At 42.6% G+C, this 22,550-nt stretch overlaps 1 protein-coding gene and 1 long non-coding RNA gene across 2 annotated transcripts in view; both read left to right on the forward strand.

Moving 5' to 3' along the window:
* The first annotated feature begins 12,323 nt into the window (after positions 1-12,323).
* Positions 12,324-22,550, forward strand: part of LOC115479241 — an 82,820-nt gene continuing 72,593 nt past the window's right edge. The window contains exon 1 of the long non-coding RNA XR_003943635.1: positions 12,324-12,394. This is a non-coding gene — a long non-coding RNA (uncharacterized LOC115479241). The remainder of the gene's footprint in view (positions 12,395-22,550) is intronic.
* SOX2 (SRY-box transcription factor 2) lies at positions 20,623-22,202 on the forward strand. The gene has a single exon (XM_030217075.1). The coding sequence runs from the start codon at positions 20,943-20,945 to the stop codon at positions 21,882-21,884; it is 942 nt and encodes a 313-aa protein (XP_030072935.1). The 5' UTR covers positions 20,623-20,942; the 3' UTR covers positions 21,885-22,202.

Genomic DNA, 22,550 nt, shown 5'->3' on the forward strand with positions numbered 1-22,550 from the left:
CGAATTTTGAAGTAATCCAATCTACGATGATAAAAGATTTGACCAGTCTTAGGATGAAGACTGAAGTATTTGATAATTATACTAAAAGTCATAATTTAAGATTTGTCAACTTTCCTAGAGCACAAAATGTAACTCCTCAAGAAATGTTAAAACGCTATTTGCGTGAGATCTTGGATATTCCTGAACAGAATCTTCCACCTTTTACCTTGGTCTATTATATTCCTGGGAAAGACCCGAATCGGATACCTGATAAACCAATAGACATTTCTCTTTTGCTTGAAACTACTGACTCTGAACTTGCCTCAGCCGCCACTTTGGTGGCGACTGTGGCATTATTGCCAGACAAGAATTGGATATTCCGCATGTTTTTCCGTAATAAAGAAAAGCCTTTTTTAGGGTTTAAAATTCTCCTGTTTCCAGATGTCTCTAAGGAGACTAGATGGCGGAGGAAACAATTCTTGCTCCTAAAGCCTGAAGTGTTACACTTGGGGGTTACCTTTTTTTTAAGATACCCTTGCAAGTGCATAATAAGGCTTGGGGGTAAAAAATATGTATTTATGGAACCTGCTCATGTCTCTGCACTTATAGCCTCAGCAAAATTGGATAAACGATAAAATAATTAGGCATCCCCTCTTAATGCAGTGCGATATCCAGTTATATTTTCTTTTTCTGTTGTCAGTTTCCAGTATTTTTCCTATATTTTGGATTCCGATTTATGGACTTGAGTGTCAATTTCTTATGAAGAGTGAAATTATTTTACTTTTTGTGATTAAGTTTTCTTTGAGAAAGATTTATGTATATGTATGACACTTTCTAAACAAGATGTTTCTTGGACTAATTTGAATAATTGAATAAATTAAAAAAAAAAAAAAAAAAGTAGCATACATAACATAGAGGGGCATAATTGAACGAAAACGCCTCTCTCCATGGGCGTTTATCTCCAAGAACGGGTCCGTGAAGGGGTGGACCGAACCGTATTTTGGGAAAAAATAGACGCCCATGTTTTATTCAACAATGTGTGAGCTGGGCGTTTTTGTTTTTCAGCGATAATGGAAAATGAAAGCGCCCAGCTCAAAAACGAATAAATCCAAGGCATTTGTTCGTGGGAGGGGCCAGGATTCGTAGTGCACTGGTCCCCCTCACATGCCAGGACATCAACCGGGCACCCTAGGGGGCACTTTTACAAAACCAAAAAAAAAGGTAAAAGAGCTCCCAGGTGCATAGCACCCTTCCCTTGTGTGTTGAGCCCCCCAAATCCCCCTCAAAACCCACTGCCCACAAATCTACACCATTACTATAGCCCTAAGGGGTGAAGGGGGGCACCTACATGTGGGTACAGTGGGTTTGGGGGGGTTGGACGACTAATAAGCATTAAGCAGCACAATTGTAACAGGTAGGGGGGATGGGCCTGGGTCCACCTGCCTGAAGTCCACTGCACCCCCTAACAACTCCTCCAGTGACCTGCATACTGCTGTCAGGGAGCTGGGTATGACATTTGAGGGTGAAAATAAAAAGTTGTGAAACATCATTTTTTGTGGTGGGAGGGGGTTAGTGACCACTGGGGGAGTCAGGGGAGGTCATCCCCGATTCCCTCCAGTGGTCATCTGGTCATTTAGGGCACTTTTTGGGGCCTTATTTGTGAAATAACAGGGTCCAGGAAAAGTGTCCTAAATTCTAGCTAAAAACACATACTTTTTTCCCATTATCGGTGAAATGCGCCCATCTTTGTTCGGCAGATAACCACGCCCCAGTTCCGCCTTCGCCACACCTCTGACACGCCCCCATCAACTTTGTCCGCATCCGCAACGGAGTGCAGTTGAAAACGTCCAAAAATCGGCTTTCGATTATACCGCTTTATTCGTTTTTGTGAGATGAACGTCCATCTCCCGATTTAGGTCGGAACTTGGGCGTTTTTCTCGTTCGATTATAAGCAGGATAGTAACATAGTAGATGACGGCAGAAAAAGACCTGCATGGTCCATCCAGTCTGCCCAACAAGATAAACTCATATGTGCTACTTTTTGTGTATACCTTACCTTGATTTGTACCTGTCCTTTTCAGGGCACAGACCGTAGTAAAGTATTGTGTGCAATTTCTTAGTATTATACAAATGATAATAATAATTGTTGAATCATGGAGCTAATCGCTTGTTCAGTGGTTCCCAAACCTGATCCTTGAGGCACCTCAGCCAGTCAGACTTTCAGGATATCCACAATGAATATTCATGAGAGAGATTTGCATGCAGTGAAGGCAGTGTATGCAAATCAAGTTCACGCATAGTGGTCGTGGATATCCTGAAAACCTGACTGGCAAGGGGGAACTCCAGGACCAACTTGGGAAACACTGCTTTACACAATCACATTGCACATTTCCCTAGTGTTTTTCTACCTGTCTTTTTGAAAACTGTGATCTTTGTAAAATTGTAGCTCAACCAGGGACGTCATATATTTTTAAATGTTTCACTGATACTTCTTGCGTGGTCCAAACCAAGCAATAGCCCTCTTACTTTTATGATTGCTATGTCTGTGTACATACGTGTGTGCATGTATGTATGTCCATAATAACTTCGGTGCTCTATCTACACCAAATTTTCAGGAGTGGATATGAGAACTCAAGCAGGGATGGGAGGGTTTGGAACCCATGCATGTCCCAGAAAGTAGCTCCTTTAGTTCTAGCTGGAACCCAAGCCTAATTTTTTTTTAACCTGGCAGTCTCCTCCTTCTTTGGGCTCCCAGCTCAATGGGAGCAAGGTGTGGAATCCAGAACCAAGAGAACAGTACTAATGAGATGCAAATATAGGCGTGCTCATAGCGTTGAGCATTAAGGAGTTTGACGAGAGGATTGTGCTTTGGTGCAGGAGGATTGCGCTTGGCATATGCGCAGAAGAGTTCCGCGGTAAGTTTGGATACTATGCGCATGCGCCTGGTAAAATCTGAACGTGAAGGAACACATTTTCTGCAGCCTAAATACAAGCATTTCAAATTTTTTTTTTTAGCTTGGGTGCTTATATTTAGATGGCAGGAAACAGACACCAATGTGTGCTGTCACTGGGCATTTTTCTTTTTACTTTTTTTTAGCATGGATGCCTTAAATTTAGATGCAGGAAACAGACTCCAATGTGTGCTTTTGCTTGAGCCTGTTGTTTCTCACGACCAGTACTTAAGGGCTTGCAGGGCTTCCTTTTGCTTCCAAAAGCAATCAAAACTGGCAGATTTTTGCAGAAAGAATCATGAGAAATCCTCTTCCACCACCCTAACACCTGCACCAACCCAGGGCCACCAAGAGGGGGGGATGAGGGACAAAATTCCCCGGGCCTGGGCCTCCGGGGAGGGGGGGCGGCACCCGCCCGCCCTCCGTCGCTCCCTGGCATTGAATTTAAGCGTCTCACCTTCGAAAGTACAGCAAGCATCGGCAGACCACTCCTTCCTTCCGTGTCCTGCCCTCGCCTGACGTAACTTCCGCGAGGGCGGGACACAGAAGGAAGGAGTGGTCTGCCGCCGCTTGCTGTGCTTTCGAAGGTGAGGCGCTTAAGGTCAGTGCAGAGGGCCCGGTGGTGGGTGGAGGGGGGCCCGGGGGCAGCCTTGTCCCGGTCCTGGCCCAGTCTCTCAGTGGCCCTGCACCAACCTGGGCAGTAAAACAGTTTTGTTTCAGACACTCTTTTCTGAGCATTGGGGAGGAATACAAAATGATCTCATTTGCATGAGCTTGACCACATTTGCATGCTATCTGAGCTAGTGCCTGGCACGCTAGACCCCTCTGAACATTCTGCGTAGGGAAATGCAGGCTAATGACCTCTAGCGCCTGTCTTTACTTATGAGCATCGGGGCCCCAGGGGCCAATGCAGAAAGCCACATGGTGCAGCCACACACCGATCACTGAGCACATAGCTTCAACCATGAGATTAGCGAAAAAATATTCTGTGGTGATGCTGTAAGTTATTGAAATGCAAATTCAAAAAATACTTAGAATTTGTGCATTAATCATGGACACATGTGCACAAGGATTCTGCAGTAAGAGCGGACTCACTCCGCCCGATATTTAAAACCATTTAACCAGCCAGGCACTTAACTATCTAGCAACTATTCAACAGATCACCAGTTATCTCCAGTGCCGCCGAGAGGGGGGGACAGGGGGGACAAAAGTCCCCGGGCCCGGGCCTCCGGAGGGGGCCCGGCGCCACCGCAGTCAGGCCCGCCCGCCGTCGCTCCCGAACTAACTAACCTTAAACGCCTCCTTCCTTTCCTTTCACCACCTTCGCGGCAAGCAGCAGCAGGGCAGGCCACTCCTTCCTTCCGTGTCCCGCCCTCGTCTGACGTAACGTCCGCGAGGGCAGAGCACGGAAGGAAGGAGTGGCCTGCCCTGCTGCTGCTTGCCGCAAAGGTGGTGAAAGGAAGGAGGCGTTTAAGGTTAGCTCAGGGCCCGGTAGCGGGTGGAGGGGGGGGCCCGGCGGCGACGATGACCTCAGGTGGGGTGGGGTGGATGGGTGCGGCCTTGTCCCGGGCCCGGCTCTGGCTCTCGGCGGCCCTGGTTATCTCCCACTGAATATTGCCGGTTAGCACTTAGTGGATAACCAGTTATATCATGCAATATAACCAGCTGTCTGATAATATTTATATAGCGCATCACCGGCTAAGTTTGGCAGCCAAATTAGGCTGATGAAATAGCAGGTATATCTTTGGCTGGTTTAAACTTAACTGACCAGTGCTGAATATTGGCTTGGCCAGAAATGGCCCGGCATTGAATATCCGAGCTCAATGCTGACTGCGGGAGGCAGCCCAGCTAACTTCCGCGGTCTGAATTTTGGGCCCATTGTGTGTGTATCCAAAGAAAAGGAAAGTGCCTGCACACATCTGCACATGAACCAGAATGTTGCTCTGCTCATAAGTATTAGCTTCACAAAAATTTCTCACACATGTTATGAGTTTATCTACTCAGGCAGACTGGATAGACTGTGCAGGTCTTATATACCGTCATCTAATATGGTACTATCGGGCTCATTTTTGAAAGAGAAGGACGCCCATCTTTCGACATAAATCAGAAGATGGGCGTCCTTCTCACAGGGTCATCCAAATCGGTATAATCGAAAGCCAATTTTGGACGTCCCCAACTGCTTTCCGTCACAGGGACAGCCAAAGTTCAAGGGGGCATGTCAGAAGTGTAGCGAAGGTGGGACTTGGGCGTGCCTAACACTTGGACGTCCTCGACCCATAATCGAAAGAAACAAGGACGTCCCTGATGAACACTTGGACGACTTTACCTGGTTGTGTTTTTCTTATGACCAAGGTACAAAAAGGTGCCCAAACTGACCAGATGACCACTGGAGAGGATCGGGGATGACCTCCCCTTACTCCCCCAGTGGTCCTAACCCCCTCCCTCCCTCAAAAAATATCTTTCAAAATATCAATTGCCAGCCTTTATGCCAGCCTCAGATGTCATACTCAGGTCCATCACAGCAGTATGCAGGTCCCTGGAGCAGTTTTAGTGGGTACTGCAGTGCACTTCAGCAAGGCGGACCCAGGCCCATACCCCCCCCCCTACCTGTTACGTTTGTGGAGGAAACAGCAAGTCCTACAAAACCCACCAGAAACCCACTGTACCCACATCTAGGTGCCCCCCTTCACCCGTAAAGGCTATAGTAGTGGTGTACAGTTGTGGATAGTGGGGTTTGGGGGGCTCAGCACACAAGGTAAGGGAGCTATGTACCTGGGAGCAATTTATGAGGTCCACTGCTGTGCCCCCTAGGGTTCCCGGTCGGTGTCCTGGCATGTCAGGGGGACCAGTGCACTACAAATTCTGGCTCCTCCCACGACCAAATGGTTTGCATTTGGTTGTTTCTGAGGTGGACGTCCTCGGTTTCGATTATTGCCGAAAATCAGAAATGGCCAAGTCTAGGGACAATCAAATCTAGGAACGACCAAATTTAAGGATTTGGACGTCCCTGACCGTATTATTGAAACGAAAGATGGACGTCCATCTAGTTTCGAAAATATGGGTTTCCCTGTCCCTGGATCGGGACGTTTTGCGAGGACATCCCTTTTGAAAATGCCCCTCTTATGTATAACATTTTTCTGCGGGTAATATTTATGCATTGGCCAGTACTTTTATTTTCTCCAGACACATGCACAGTGAAGCTCTGGTTATCTCCACACAACGCTGTTACTTCTATTCAGTTTTTTCTATTTGATTCTGTTATTTCTGTTCAGGTTGCAGGTATATATAGTCACAGAAAAAAAACACCATTAAATCCTCTCAATGAACCCTTCTATGCTGCCAGTGCGCAGGTGGCATGTGAATTAAAATCCCCTGTTTACTTCTGTGCATTGGGAGGGAATACCTAATGACCTCATTACGATTCATTTTAATATACTGTACACCCATGTGTACAACGTGAGTTAACTGATACAGTGAACCCCTTTCTGCATCGTACGGTCAATAATGCATGTGCAGAATTCTCGTTAACCGCATGACTGCCTGCAGTAGCTTTGTGCATCGGTCCCTCAGCCAGCAGAAGACTTTACTCAGGATTTGATCCCAGCTTCCTCCAGATGCCACTGAGCCAGACCTAAACATCTAGAACTTTTTCTTTAAATTTATTTATTTGTTACATTTGTATCCCACTTTCCCACCTATTTGTAGGCTCAATGTGGCTTACATGGTACCGGAGAGCAGGAGCGTAGCCAGACCTCGGCAGGAGGGGGGCCAGAGCCCGAGGTGGGGGGCACTGTTTAGCCACCTCCCCCCACTGCCAACCCCCCCCCCCCCCCCCCCCGCCACTTTGAACCCCGCCGCCACAACCGTAACCCCACCCACCCGCCCGCCACTTTGGACCACTGCTGCAACCCGCCGCCGCCGCATCAGGTACCTTGTTTGCTGGCAGGGGTCCCCAATCCCTGCCAGCCGAAGAGTCTTCTTCAGCGCCGGTCGACTCCGGCGCCTTCATTGTGGGATCATCTGTTTCTGATGCCTTACATCCTGCACGGGGCTACATGCATGGTGCAGGATGTAAGGCATCAGAAACAGATGATCCCACAACGGAGGCGCCGGAGTCGACCGGCACTGAAGAAAACTCTTTGGCTGGCGGGTTTTGGGGACCCCTGCCAGCAAACAAAGTACCTGATGGGGCGGGGGCAGGCGGTGACGGTGGGGGTGAAATGTAGAGGGGGCCCGGGTGTAATCTGTGGGGGCCCATGCCCCCATGGCCCCACATAGCTATGCCCCTGCCGGAGAGGTGTTTGCAGACTCCAGTGTAAACAAATACAAAGTGATATTGTGGTAAGATAAAGTTCATGTGGCACAGCGACATTATGGAATCGTACAACGGAAGAGTTGTGTTATGTCCATTACGTACTTTAGTTTTGTTGTGTTGCAGAAATCAGGCATTTATGTTGGATCAGTAGGGTATGCCTTTTTAAACAGGTTAGTTTTTAGCTTTTTTTTCCAGAGGTTTAGGTGGTCGTACGTAGTTTTCAAGGCTTTTGGTAATGCGTTCCACAGTTGTGTGCTTATGTAGGAAAAACTGGACGCCGTAACTTGATTTGTATTTGAGTCCTTTGCAGCTTGGGTAGTGCAGATTTAGGTACGTTCGTGTTGATTGGGATGTGTTTCTTGTTGGTAGGTCGATCAGGTCTGTCATGTATCCCGGGGCTTCACCGTAGATAATTTTGTGAACCCGATTGCAGATTTTGAAAGCAATGCGTTCTTTGATTGGGAGCCAGTGTAGTTTAGGGAAATTGAAAGTGTAAATGTGGTTTTCATAATATACAGGTGAGGATAGTGAACTGTTTTATTTAGGCTTAGCTCACACCCATTCATTAATAATTCAAAGTGAGTTACATCCAGGTACAATAGGTATTTCCTTGTTTTACTGCCCCTGAGCTGCTAAAGGTTATGTGATACCTGAAGCCATGGAAGGTTAAGTGGTTTGCCTAATGTCACAAGGCACTTCTGTGGGGTTTTGACCCATGGCTTTCCTAGTTCTCAGCCGGAGGCTTTAACCACTGGGCTACTTATCCACTCTTATTTATAACATAATATTAATATTTCCTGTTCTTAAATTAATAGTTGTGTTCTAGGAGTGTAGCAATATAATTAATAGCAATGTTCATAAGTGATATATTTTATGCAGAGTTTGAGAGATTTGGTGTACAATTTGATATATTAGATATCTCTTCCAATTTTACCTAGATTTGATTACACTTTTTATTCATAATTTTACCTCAGTTATAAATATATATTAGATATCCAGCTTTATGTCCCATAAACACTCCCTCCCCCATTACTTAAGATTCAACCAACTTCTTCCCTATCTTGTTGCACACTTCGCTAATGTACTATCACTTTCTCTCACCCCTACATCCACACGCAAAATCTTTGGAAGACAATTAATTGGTAGTAATTTCTGTGGAAATAATTACTTTTGGGCTTGATTCACTTCCCATCACCACCTCCTACCCCCTCCCCGCCCCCAATTCTACGCCAGTCGTGTCCCCATTTTGAAAAATCGGACGTTAAATCTTGCTAAGGTTTTGCACAAAACAAACTTTTAATAAATCGCCCCCTACATTTTAGGAGCAACAATGCAAGGATTAGTGCGTGTTTTATTATTGATCATTTACCTCTAATTAATTAATTTTAACTAAGTCAAGTAAATGATGTTACTGCCTCAAACGGAAACTCATTGATCCTTTCAATCAATTGCCGGTTATTCAAACCTATATAGATCAAACTCTCTTAATCTCAGGTTTTGTTATTTTACTTTCACGTTTAAGGAAAATCACGTTCGGAAATTTAAGCATTTCAAAATAGCTTTGAAAAGAAAAATACATCGGGTGTTAACTAAAATACTTCTTGATTTTGTGAGATGGCATTCATATTAAAATGTCAAATATTTGGTTCTTAATGTTAGGATTATTCTTAAACCCGCTTTTTTAGGAAAGCTTTCAAGTTTAAATGGGAGATCACTGAGGGGAACCATGTTCTAATAGCAACATCATTTTAACACTGGTGTCACAACAGGAAATAAACAATCCTTCAGGGGGAAAAAATGAAGTGCATTTTATTAAATGAATGTTACTTATCCACCATTAAAGCAAGAAAGAAGCAGAAGGTTAGAATCTTCCTTTTTGATAAATTTGAGTCGCTCTCTCTAGGTAATCATCCTCGTTCGAGCAAGAAAAATAAATACGAGACATCTGTTTCTCTACCTACTATTTACATTTCTTGTTTGCGTCTTACCTGGTGAACTCTGATACCTAATGTCACGTAACAGAAAATACAAAAGTGTTTTAAAAATTTGATAACACACCTTTTCTTCCTATCGTGGAAACGATTCTTACATTTGCCAGGTATTGTTTTGGTGTTGTCTTCCAACAAGGGAAATGAAAAAAAGCAATACTTAGATGCAATGCCGTTACTTAGGTAAATATCCAGATTAATTTACAAGGAAAACCAGTCAAGTACTTACTGTCTGACCATAACCCCCCAAATATATGTTACCACTGGCAATTCTCAAACAGATTTCCACCGCATTCTTTTATCCAGAGTGTTCTTGGTCCAGTATGCCAGTTCACATATTTCGTTTGCCCCTCTCCCCTCCCCCAGGTGTCAAGGAACCACAATCTGAAAATGAAAAAAATGGCAAATATTCGCAGTGCAAACTTTTAGGGGGTTTCCACTGAATGAGTATCGTAAATAAGTGACTCCATTATAGCGTGTCCTCTCCTGGAGGATTAATTACTTTTATAAGAGTTAACTGGGACGAATATTTTAGTTACTTTTAGTCTGGAAACTCCTGGCATCCTGCCCATGGAGATTTTAGCCTCAGGTGAGTTAGTATAAATGGACTTCCTGAAAGTAATCCACACCCTAGATTTCTTAATGGAAGGTTCTGAATGGAGAGGGAGAAGGATAAAACCGACATTTCCTAGTTAAAACTTGTATAGATCCTTTTTGAGGTGGTGGTGGTGGTGGTGGTGGTGGCTGGTGGTGATGGTAAGTGGTGGTGTACGACTTGTTGTTCTCGCCCATGGTCAGATTTTTTTTCTAGTATTTTAAATTATTGGTGGGGGAGGGGTGCTGGATGGATTCAGTGGCGCAGTATTGCAAGAAATTCAATAGTTCAGATGGCCTTGATGGCATGCTTCTGTAAAGGTTACTGTTGCCCCATAATAAACGTGTTAGGAAAATAAAGCAAATTAAAAAAAAAAAATCACATAAAATATAACACAGCAATAATACCTACTCTTTCACATACGCTGGATCGACAGAAAGGGCACACACGTTTCCTGTATCCAGGAAAGTCATTTCACGAAAGTTTGTCTCTCAGTCTCTACGTTTCACTTTTCACTAGTGTCGTAAGAAGTCTGGGTCTGGTGTTCAAGTGATATGGTCTCCAGGCAGCTGAAACTAGACATGTTTATCCCAAGGAATAAACAGGATTATTGCGCAACAAGCTATGTGAAAATAGTTTAATGTTCCGATGTGGTGCAATGTCTTTGTTTTCTGGATTTTATAATAATGGTGTGTGTAAGTAATGATCCTCAGTAATCCCTATTAGATGACTTCAGATGAGTTGGAAACCAATAACGTCCTGGTTCCTTTACAAGAGTGGAATTGAAATAGATCTGAGTTTGTTTTGTTTTTAAGGGGGCGGGGAGAGGAGACTTTTAAGCTCTTTGATTTTCCTAGGAAAAAAAAAGCAGCTAGTCAAAGAAAGTTGCATGGTTAAATTATTCTTGTAGTACTAGGAGTGAGTCTTATTCCAGAAAACCTCAAAGGGCAGAAGTCACAGAGGTGGATTATTGTCACTGGAGACTCCGAAGGAAGACAGAGCTGTGGCATTAATTCCTATAGAAAGGTAGACAAACATTGGAAGCCACTAACACCCCTTCCCGCAGGGATCTCTTGTCTAAAGACGTTTTCGTGATAGACACAGAAACTCCGCCACAAGCAAAGCCAAGGTCTGGTTGACAACGGAATTTGAATGATCCCTTTCACTTGACTTGCCAGTTAAGATGGGTGTTTACGGTCAGCACTCAGTGCCACTGTTAAAACAATAAATTTATATTATTAATTTATTTATTTTACAGTGCTCATTTTTTACAGAATTCCATAAACTGACGTAAAATTCAAAATATTGTTTTTGCCAGTTACGTTTGAACCTTCAATTAGCTATAAAATACACCCTAAATGGGAGTAATTTCTTGCAGAAACCGGGTTTTTAGTAATTGAAGCTTTTACATTCTTGTGACTTTGGCTTAGCATTTAACATGGAGATTCATTATAAAGATCACATTAATAATAATAATAATGATGATGAGATGCTTTGCAGGCCCTTATTTTTAAAAATATCGTCTAAGAAAGCCGGGAAATCAGATTATTGTATTTGTTATGTCTGACACCTGAGTGTTTTCTTTTCTTTTCTTTTTTTTCTTTTTTTTACTAGAAACAGATTCAGTCTTCGAAATGTTACAACTCCAGTTTTCCATTTAAGGCACCCTAAGTATATGTTTACGAGTATAACACTGATGCAAAGGGAAATATCCATAGAAACAGATGTTTGGTCTGAATGAAAAAAAAGAAAAAAAAAAACCCTTAGCATCTGAAAAAAAAAATCTATTGAGAACCTATTTTAATAAAAATATGAGGAGCTCAGTTCGACCTTGCAAGGTCTTTTTCTTAAAAAAAAAAAAAATCTTTAGCAAACCCATGTTCTATGGCTTCAATAAACAGAAACCCATTACCTCACGGCAGCTTTTGTTGCCTCTTTACAAGAGAGAACAAAATGGTTATTCAGGAGAACGCTTTAGATTTTTATTGTGGGTAGTACGCACAAAGAGCAGTGTTATTGTATTAAAAGAACCATCTGTAGCAGAAACAATGGCATCAAATTATCTTTGAATACCCAGTGAAAAAAAAATATAAAGCCTTTTTTTTTTCCTTTTATTTTGTAGGGTGGGGGTATACTGCAGTGTTACTATAACTGACTTTTTTGTTGTTGTCAGAGCATTCTTCTCTGCTTTAAAAAAACGCGCACACACACAGTCATTTGGGTTTTAAGCTAAAACGATTTTTTTCCCCCCTTTTCTAAGGATTGCATCTCAAATGCTAAACTGGGACTGGAGTAGGTAGAGGCGAGAGGATGGAGGAGGCTGGAGAGAGAGACACGCACACAACGCTTCTGGATCAGGGGGGGAAAGAAAACGGCTCCGCGGATCAGTGTCCTCCAGCACGGAGCAGCAGAGAGAGGTGCAGCTCGGACCGGCACCGGTTCCGACAGCGATCGGGGTGGGGAGGGGGGGGGGAGCTGCAGCCAGCTTTCCACGAGGAATCTCGCCTCCTCCCCCGACCCTGCCAATCACCCTCTTCAGGAAGACAGCGCCCTGAGTCGCTGGCACGTAAGTAACCGCAAACCAACTTTGACATTCCCAGCTTTATTTTAACCTTATAAAGATCTGGAAATCCGCCCATGTGCCAATCACGTCTTGTCTCGAGCTGACATCTGGAAGGCTGCGGTGCTCGGCTCAAAAGTGGGCGCTTTTGTTTTCTTGTTTTCCTATATTTTTCTTGTTCCTTAAACAATGATTCTGAAATTACATTATTTCATTGCAATAAGCCCCAACAGAATGATAGGCGGAAAGTAAGTTGCCCCGCAGGTTTTTGTTTTTTTTGCTCGAAACGAGGCAAGTCGTCTGGGATTCTGCGTTTACACAGAATGGAATAATGTGAAAAATTCAACTTGACGCCTACTGCAGGGTAAAGCTGTTGTCTTTGATCTGGCCGGTCGCCATTCAGACCTTGGCATTGAGAAGCTCAGATAGGCTGTGGGAACCAGAAAAGAAGAAGTGTGTGTGTGTGTGTGTGTGGGGGGGGGGGGGGGGGGGGGGCAATATGATCGAAAATGCTTGAGATGCTAAATTATTTACTTAGGAGAAGGTGCCAGGAGAGATGCCAGTGTTTAGTCTGATAACCCCCCCCCCCCCCCATTTTTCATATTTGTGGGGGGGGGGGGGGGGAGGCCTTCTCCTTAGATTGTCCTAGAGAGAGCCCGTACAGTGTGGTGAACCAGTGAGATCTCTGGGTGGGCATAGCTCCCTCTCCAAAGTGCCAGGGAGCCTGCGACCCGCTCTCTGGCGCCCCCTTACGGCAACCTGAAAATAACCTCTGGCATCATGTGCCAACCGGAACTGTGCCTCCCTGAACTAAAAACCACAGGCTCATGAAGGTACCGCTTATTTGCAGTGAAGGCCTAACGAATTGGGGAAACATCCTCTCTCTTTCCTCCACCTCCCCCACCCCCCCGCCCCGCCTCCAAAACAAAAGCCAGCCTGCCTTTCCCGTAGAAACGTGTACTGAAACTGATGCCCAGGTAAAGGGGGTCTGCCTGGCGCATCATGTCACATCTACCTCCAAGGTGAATCTGATTGGGAAATGGCGGGTATTTTCACTTTGGCCAATTATTAAAACTATTTTATGGAGCTCTTTCCGATTGCTGCTAGCAAAGGGGGCTTTTTTTTAAAGAATGTAGTAGAGAAAGGTTAATCTTGGTCTGAGTGACAGAGCTGTGATTGACTAAGGGAAAAGGTGTTGAGGGCAGGCCGATCTGTCTTATTTACAGGCTACGGAGCCTTTGTTAGGATTGGAAGCTAATTTAGTACTGATCAAAAAGCACCACAGAGTAAAAGGATTGGGTAATGACTGCTAATTTCATTTCAGCCTCATACATCCCCCAACTGCTGCAATTAAAGACATGCTATTTAAATACAGGTGAAGGATATTTTTAGGTTGGGAGCTGCTTTATTAAGACTGTATAGCATAGAGATATGTATGCAACTAAAACCCGAATTAATAGATTTTAATTATTTCTTTTGCATTGAGTTCATAACGATATTCAGTATGCACGACAATTTAGTTATACAAGTAGGTTTTTTTTTTTTTTTTTACTCGAGTCACCACCCTTTGTTAACTCTACTTCTTTTCGTTTGAACCTCGAAAATGACGCTTGCCTTTATAAAACAGTGAAAGCAAACCTAGGTAAGCCCGGTATTAGCCAATATTTGTGAAAACCGCCACGCAATTTTTAAGTAAAACCCCCAATTTTGACGATACGAAAGTATATTAAGGTGTGAAACTTTAAGTGCTTCCAACAACAATAATACCACGTTTGTGTGACTATGATAACCTTTATTTTAAAAGAATTATTTTACCCTGGTGGGGATGGTTTGTTGGCACTGGAATTGTTGCTCAACAGTTGTAAGATTTCTTTCAAAGGATAAAAGCTCTGTAAGCCACATTGAGCCTGCAAAAAGGTGGATAATGTGGGGTACAAATGCAATAAATAAATAATATATATATATATATATATATATATATATATATATATATATATATATATATATATATATATATATATATATATATAAAAGATAGAGCCCTCTCTGTTATCCATGAAGACCAAAGATCTGTTCTCGACCCTGCTAAGCTGACGAGCTGTCCCTTCAGCTAGTGATTTGAGTTTGCCTCTGATGTGAGCTGGCGCTGAGTGGGTTGTCTTCAGCCCCCCCTGTTGGACACAATGGGAGTTGCACAGCGCCGGTCCTGGGAATTGCTAGAACCGGCCTTGTCCATGCTAGGATTCATGTTTTAAAAAAGAAACATACTTAAAAAAAAAATGTAACTCTACCTACCAACCATAACAACGTTTGTTCACTTAAGAGAATGAAGAGGGTTAAGTAGATGACAAAAGGCTCTTAAAAAGTTTTGAAGGTACTTATGGGGTATAAGGGAAATAAAAATGTGGTGAATGACATCACGGTAGACTGGCAGAATGAGCATTTTACCTTATTGACTGCATGTTCATCATTTAATTTTCTTATATAGGCTAAATATGGAGAGAGAAAAAGCAGGACACCTATCGTTGTACATTGGTTTGTATGCAATGACTCCTCTCCCCCCCCCCCCCCACCCCCAACACACGCATAAATACTAATGGTAACAATGGTTAATTACATAACCATTTATAACAAGATCTTAATTGAAATAAAAATTCGTATTAACGTCTTGGTAGAAAAAAAAAGTATAATAAAGACACTTTCAACTGCCTCCCTTCTACCAGAAACATTAAAAAAAACATTTCCCCCGTAGGAATAGGTGTTCATTTTTCTCTGTATCAAAATTGTCAGATAGTATGTAATTTTACAAATGTTTAAATTTAGAAATAAGTGGAAACCCTTAATTTCCAAAAGGAGATGCTCTGCAAAGCTTTCTTGCATTTTTAAAAGCCCAATTTTTACTGCATAGCTATACGATGAATGATTTAAAGGTACAAGTCCAAAACTATCGCGCATGGAGAAAACTGTGTATAGGTCTGATTTTATTTATTTATATTTATTAACTTTTTGTTGGGCGTGTTGGAAAACAGATCTCTATTAAACAGGGAGAAAAGATAAATATGATTCTTAATTTTTTTGGAATAGAATCCTATAAAGACAACGTTTATTATCTAACAGAATTTCAAACTAGCAGTACGGAGGAGAAAACCGGCGGTAGCCTGAATTGTAGTATTACAACAGTTACCTATATAGTTGATGTACCTGAGATCTTTCATATTTTCAAACTGCAGCTTCCTTAGTCTGAGTGAGCGATCTTAAATTCAGAAAACGAAAATGCAACTATGTGCAGAAATCGCCCCTTAATATTATGGCTGATAGAAGGTTGAATAGTTTTTCAGTGGAAAAAAACTGAACATAACGAGAGTTTATTGGGATAGATACTCAAATGCTAGTGATAAATAGAAAACTGAAAACATTGAAGCTATTTATGGATTGCAAAAAAAAAAGTGAAAAGGTCAATTCGCTACACAGAGGGTCTTAACCCTACAACATTTCAGCAACTTGAGAAAGGGAGGGTACAAAAATATAACTTTATCCAGTACATTGAATATCAGATCATAAGCAATGAATTATAGAGAAAAGTGTGTGGGGGGGAGAGGGGGAAGAGAAATAGATTAACGTGTGTTTCTTACATCATATATATCTATATAGACTTCAGGATGTTCATTTGCATGTCAAAAAACTATGGATCTTGCAGTTTAACTTAGGCTCGGCATTTCATTTTCATACCACTTGCTGCAAAACTTAATTCAAACCTGGCTGGATCTGTGCAGCACATTTTGGAGAGTTTTGTAGGGTCGCTAGGAATTCCGTTACTTTAATACAGTTTTTATTCGTTCTTAAATACTTCTGGTATTTGGTTGAAATCCTGGAGATGGGAAAGGTAGGGAGGGATTTGAATAAAATCTCTTAACATAAAATTTACTGTAATATAAACTGCCCTGGCGATTTTCCAGCATAGATGTTTGCAGAAGAGATCCTCAATATGTGTAATTTTTCTCTTGGAAGCAGTTGAATTGTATCATCGTCTTCCTTGTTGTTGTTCCTTCTGTCGTCACCATCCTCATCATCATTATTATCACCACCATCATCGAGACTTTGGATGAAAGAAGAAGGGGCTAGTAAATATCCTTGAATAAAATTGGGTGAAACTTGGGTTGAAAGGAATATTTGTTATCCTCGTACTCGCTTGTACTTTGTAAACCACTTGTGAGAAAAATGGATGTTTTTCCTGGATAGCATGGACTTAAAAACAAAAAAAAAAGGTCGATTTTCGGGTTTAATCAGTATCTGAAAAGCAAGCATTTTTGACGTTTTCCCCTAGATTTGACAAGTCTAAAAGTTTGCTAAAACTAATACAATAATGTTTTTTTTTAATATTTTCTCCATCTAGGTTTGAGAATATCGCTGAAGTTAAACTTTAATGTAAATGAACAAGTTTATAATAAAGTTTGTGTTTACACTAACAGGACTGTTCAGCCCTGTGTAATTTTGTTCTAAGTCGCATAAGAAAACAAAATGTCAGATTCTTCTATGTCCTACCTAAGCTAATATTGAATCTGCTGGTTAAGTTGTGAATACCAAAAATTAAAGTCATCATAACAAACCCCCAACACCAGCACCCCCCCAAAAAATTGGCAATTTTGTGACATTTTGAAACGTATGCACCTGTTAGTGAATGCTTAGAAATAACGCCTTTTCTGTCTAAAACAAAATTATAAGTTGCATTCCTTGGTCCAAACTCTCTGGATTAATAACGGTTAACAGTCACCGAAACAAATTTCATAGTTAATATTTTAAAATATTTCTGCCCCAAATCATAATTAATCTGAAATGGTATTTTGTCTTAACTTTCTCTTAGCAGGCCGATCCTTCCTTACGTCACACCAGTGGAATTAGAGCTTTTAAAATAATTTTAAAGCGTGCCGATGTGAATTTCTCTTCGCCGTCTAAATCGCTCCAGAATTACACATTCCTGTTCCGAACTCTTTCCCCCTTCACATAATTTTGCATGTAATGAAATGAAAACTTTTGCATCTCTCCGTTGACATTTTGCACAAAATTGAGTTATCAAGGCAGTAATTATTTCACAGGGAGATAAAACTCTCATAGCCCTAACTGTCAAATAGGCCCCTTTCAGATTTTAATTGCAAAATAAAATGAGCCCTGCTCTTCCTCGGAAGGGTTTGTGAGTGGTTAAACAGAGCTTTTCCCCCCCAATACTGGTGGTCGCCAGACTTTGCTAATTAGCAGCGCTGACAAATTCCAGTTAACAAGGACATTCTCCAAGACTCTGCAGGTTCCCCGCGGTTCTCCTTCATTTCCATAAGAAGATTAAGAGTGGAGGGGGGAGCGCACTCGAATGCAGATACAGACAAGAAGCGTTTTTAACAAGCATCATGGCAGTAAGATGCTTGGCTAGTTCTCACCTAATTACCACAAGTTAAACCTCTATTTGCCTCCTGCAACAAAATATGGATCTGCTGTAGCTTGGGAAGTTCACTTTAGGTTTGCCAAAGTAAGATCTTACCAAACATTAACATAATGGCATACTTATATTTTCTTGGCTTGGAAAGAGGGTCTTTGAATAGATACAAACACAGCTTTTGACAACACTTTTTTTTTTTTTTTGCTGCATCAGCTTACACGAAGTACGTTTTTAAAAATCATAGCATTACCCCAGTGAACCTACGTTCAATTATTGTACAATACACGTTTATTTCTAAGAAACAGACGGTTATAATCTCGAGTAATTTATCCGCCCTGGCCTTAATTTTTAGAGTCACCATAAATTTGCATTGGCTCTATTTCTCTGCTTGTTCTACAGATAAAGGAACACTCCAAGTAACTAAAATATGAATGCTAAATCTTGTTTTTACATAAAAGGGAAGTTAATATACCTTTTCATTTGTATTATGATAGAATTCGTACAAAAATAATATTCATTTTGTATTTGTAAAATCAGGCACTTTTCTGAATTGTGTGAGAAAAATCAACTAATCTTGCATCCCTCATCTTTCAGTCGAAAACAAAAGCAAAATAAAAATTTTGGTTACAGAGCTCCAAAATATGTGTATACCAGTAACACCCCAACACTGTCCCTTTACCTTCGTACTTAATTATCAATAACGTCTTCGAATAATGTTATCAAGTACAGACCCAGGTATAAACAGTAGCAGAGCAAATACTCCGTTCACCCTTTTTATATTGTCCAGGCAATCACAATGCATTCACAGGATGAATGAAATAATTTGTACCTATTTTCGTGATTCAGCCATCCATGACATGCATGCATTTTAACTATAAATAAATATCTGGTAACCTAGGATCATAGTCCATATATTATATAGTTAATTAGTCGAAGGGGATTCCCCCCCCCCCCCCACACACACACACACACACACACATTTAGGCACCTGTGATTACTGTTTTGAAATCCGTTCTTTATTCTTAAGAAAGATTTGGAAAAGCAGCCGCTAGAAGGCGCACCAGCTCCACAACTACAGCCAAGAGCTGGAGGCCAGAAGGGTTCCAAACCGCCTTTGCTACCTTTTTTTTCTTTAAATAATTCTTGGTTTAATCTGAGGAAGAGTTTAAATATAGAAAAAGAAGGCACAATATTTTGTGCATAAAGACAAGAGGGAAAGCAAAAAAAAAAAAAAAAAATCTTTGCAGCGGAGGTTGGTTTTTTTTAATGCACACGCTTAATCAAACATTTCAAAGTAGTCGAGAGAGCAGCTGGTGAGGCCGATTTTACTGTTGCTTCTGTTGTGGTTGCGCACCTTTAACCAAAAGAATTTGAAATCCTGTCTCTGAAAGGCTGACAGGAAAAAAAAAACCCATTTGAGACGTAAGGAGAACATAAGTCTCATAGCAAGACACTGGACTCCCTGTACACGAAAACTGGTAAAAATCTGTAGCCAGAGAAGGGCTTGAAGCAGTTCACGAGACCAGAAACGAGCTGAGTCGTTTGCTTTTCTTTTTATTTCGTAGTCAAGTGCGTTTTAGCAACACAGCTTCCAACAACAGGGTGGAAGTAAACTTAACTGGGCTTTTGTCTGATAGCCTGTAGTGACAACAAGAGAAACAAAACTAGCTATTTGTAACGGACGTGCTGGCTTTTTCTCCTGGTATTGATGCTCTTCCCCCCCCCCCCCCCCCATTGAAATTTTTACATTCGGACAATGGAGCAGCGTCTAAAATTACAGTCAGCTAATTCTGGCAACTTTGTTGCCAGATACATCAGGCACTTATGGTGCAATGAAGCCAGCCCGTTCTTTGCTCGATGTAATTAGAATCGCTTAAGAGGTTTCGGGGTTTTTTTTTTTAAGGGGGGGGGGGTCATTCGGTGTTAGATCAATACGGACACAAAATTTCCACTAATATTTAAATTGCTTGGAAAAGTAATTAGTATAGTGTACTTTTTTATATTCTGGACTTTAGTGATGTGCAGCCTCAGCTACAAAATACACCCCCCCCCCCTTCCAAAAAAAAATTGCCATTCTCTTTTTGAAATATTGATTGTTTACGTTGCTTTTTCTCTCCCAGCCTGCCACACTAACCCTTCTTGGTTGAATTATAGAGCGATTCCGTTGCCAGGGGAGCTTTTTGCCTTGTTTAAACAGAGACTCACTCAAGGGCTGGTGGGGGGAGGGGCGGGCGGGGAGAGGAAGCTGCCAAGAGCCCCCCCCCCCCCTCCCCACCAGACACCTGCAAACCCCAGGTCAAAGCTTGCAGTTTTCTAAATAGATATACGTGCATTAGGGAAAGAAATTGATATTTTGCAAAGAAAACACGGCCCTGCGTTAAAGTACACCATAAAATGTTGGACTAGATAAGAGTTTCTTATTGCAAAAAAAAACAAAAAAAAAACCAAATAATAAGCGGATAAGGCTAACGGGAGCTCACGCGCCCTTTGCATCTTCTGAGTCCTCAACAAGCCCCCAATTTTTTTTTTTTTTTTTTTTTAATGTAACAACAACGTTGTTTACCCACTTCCTCCACAAGGCGTGTGTGACCTGTTGCTGCAACGAGCTCCGAAGGCTCGCTAGTGGCTGCCGGAGGCTTGGGCCCGCCTCCCCGCCGAGCCCTCCCGGCAGCGCGTGGCCCCGCCCCTTTTCATGCAAAGAAGACGGCAGCCTCTGTGCTCAGTGGAGGAGCGGGTGCGCCCTGATTGGTCCAGAGAAACACATTTATTCCCTGACAGCCCCCATCACATGGATGGTTGTCTATTAACTTGTTCAAAAAAGTATCCGGAGTTGTCAAGGCTCTGTGTGCGCGTGGAAAGGGGGAAAAGTAATTTTGCTGGCTCTTTAAGGCAAGGAACACACTTTAACAAAAAAAAAAAAAAAAGAAAAGAGGGGGGAAAGAAGTTCTCCGGACTAAAACTAAGGGGAAAGAAGAGTGCTGGGTTCAGAGCGACACTTTTGGAGCTGTGAAATACGAATCAGATTCCAGACGAGCTGCTGGGACTCTGCGTGTTCTCTCCCCTGCCTTCTGCTTGCAAACTTTTTTTGGGGGGAGGGGGCTGCAGTTCCGGGACAAAGCAGGTTGAATGTACAGCATGATGGAAACCGATCTGAAACCCCCCGCCCCCCAGCAGACTTCGGGGGGCACGGGCAACTCCAACTCGGCCGGCAGCAACCCGAAAAACAGCCCGGATCGAGTCAAAAGACCCATGAACGCTTTCATGGTTTGGTCGCGGGGCCAGAGGAGGAAAATGGCCCAGGAGAACCCCAAGATGCACAACTCGGAGATCAGCAAGCGGCTCGGGGCGGAGTGGAAACTTTTGTCCGAGGCTGAGAAAAGACCCTTCATCGACGAAGCCAAGCGCCTGAGAGCACTGCACATGAAGGAGCATCCGGATTATAAATACCGACCGAGGAGGAAAACCAAGACCCTGATGAAGAAGGATAAGTACACGTTGCCCGGCGGGCTACTGGCCCCGGGGGGCAACAGCATGAGCTCCGGGGTTGGCGTTGGGGCGAGCCTGGGCGCTGGGGTGAACCAAAGGATGGACAGCTATGCTCACATGAACGGCTGGGCCAACGGGGGCTATGGGATGATGCAGGAGCAGCTCGGCTACCCTCAGCACCCGGGCTTGAACGCGCACAGTGCGGCTCAGATGCAGCCCATGCACCGCTATGACGTGAGCGCCCTGCAGTACAATTCCATGAGCAGCTCGCAGACTTACATGAACGGCTCGCCCACCTACAGTATGTCGTACTCCCAGCAAGGGACCCCCGGGATGACCCTTGGATCCATGGGCTCGGTGGTCAAGTCAGAATCCAGCTCCAGCCCACCTGTAGTCACTTCTTCCCATTCTAGGGCTCCGTGCCAGGCTGGGGACCTCCGGGACATGATCAGCATGTATCTGCCAGGGGCTGAAGTACCAGAAGCTGCTCCCCCAAGCAGACTGCACATGACACAACACTATCAGAGTGCACCTGTCCCCGGCACAGCCATTAATGGTACACTCCCTCTATCACATATGTAAAGAGAGAACCCCTTTTAACAGAGCCTGGACCTCTCTCTCTCTCACTCTCGGACTATTTTTGTACAGAGAAAACTTTGGGGAGGGAAAAGAGGAACCTGTATAGAACTCAAGGGAAGAAACTTTTCAAAAGTTCTAGTGAAACGGTAGGAACTTTGCAGGAAGTTTGCAAAAAGTCTTTGCCAGTAATATTTAGAGCTAGTCTCGAAAGGAAGAACACGTTTTAATATTTGCGCGCAACTTTTGTACAGTATTTATCAAATTAACCTGGCAATCAAAATGTCCACTCTTTGTACACTGAAAAATATTGCCAATATTTTTGAAAAAAAAAAAAGAGCAAACAATCTACTTGCAGACGTCAGAATAACACAACTGCCTCCTTAAGTCAGTTGTAAATGGAGAGTTATTAAAAATTTGGACATTTTAATTGTTTAGAAATTGTACAAAAGGAATTCAGAGCAGAAGGAGTTCTTGCAAAAACCATTTAACTGGTTTCTATATAAAAAAAAAAAAGGGCAAAAAGTTTAGATTGTACTAAAAAAATCATTTTTTTTTACGTATTGTTAAACAAAAATGACCAGGCAGTTTCACAACGTTGTTAATTTATAATAGCTTTTCTTTCCAAACTTTTCATTCTGTTCAGATAAAAGAAACCCATTAAACTACTGT

This window comes from Microcaecilia unicolor, chromosome 10 (assembly GCF_901765095.1).
Source record: "Microcaecilia unicolor chromosome 10, aMicUni1.1, whole genome shotgun sequence".
NCBI classification, from domain to species: Eukaryota; Metazoa; Chordata; class Amphibia; order Gymnophiona; family Siphonopidae; genus Microcaecilia; species Microcaecilia unicolor.

Excerpts from the sequence above, each read along its gene's own strand:
- SOX2 (XM_030217075.1), top strand. The coding sequence starts at position 20,943 with ATGTACAGCATGATGGAAACCGATCTGAAACCCCCCGCCCCCCAGCAG.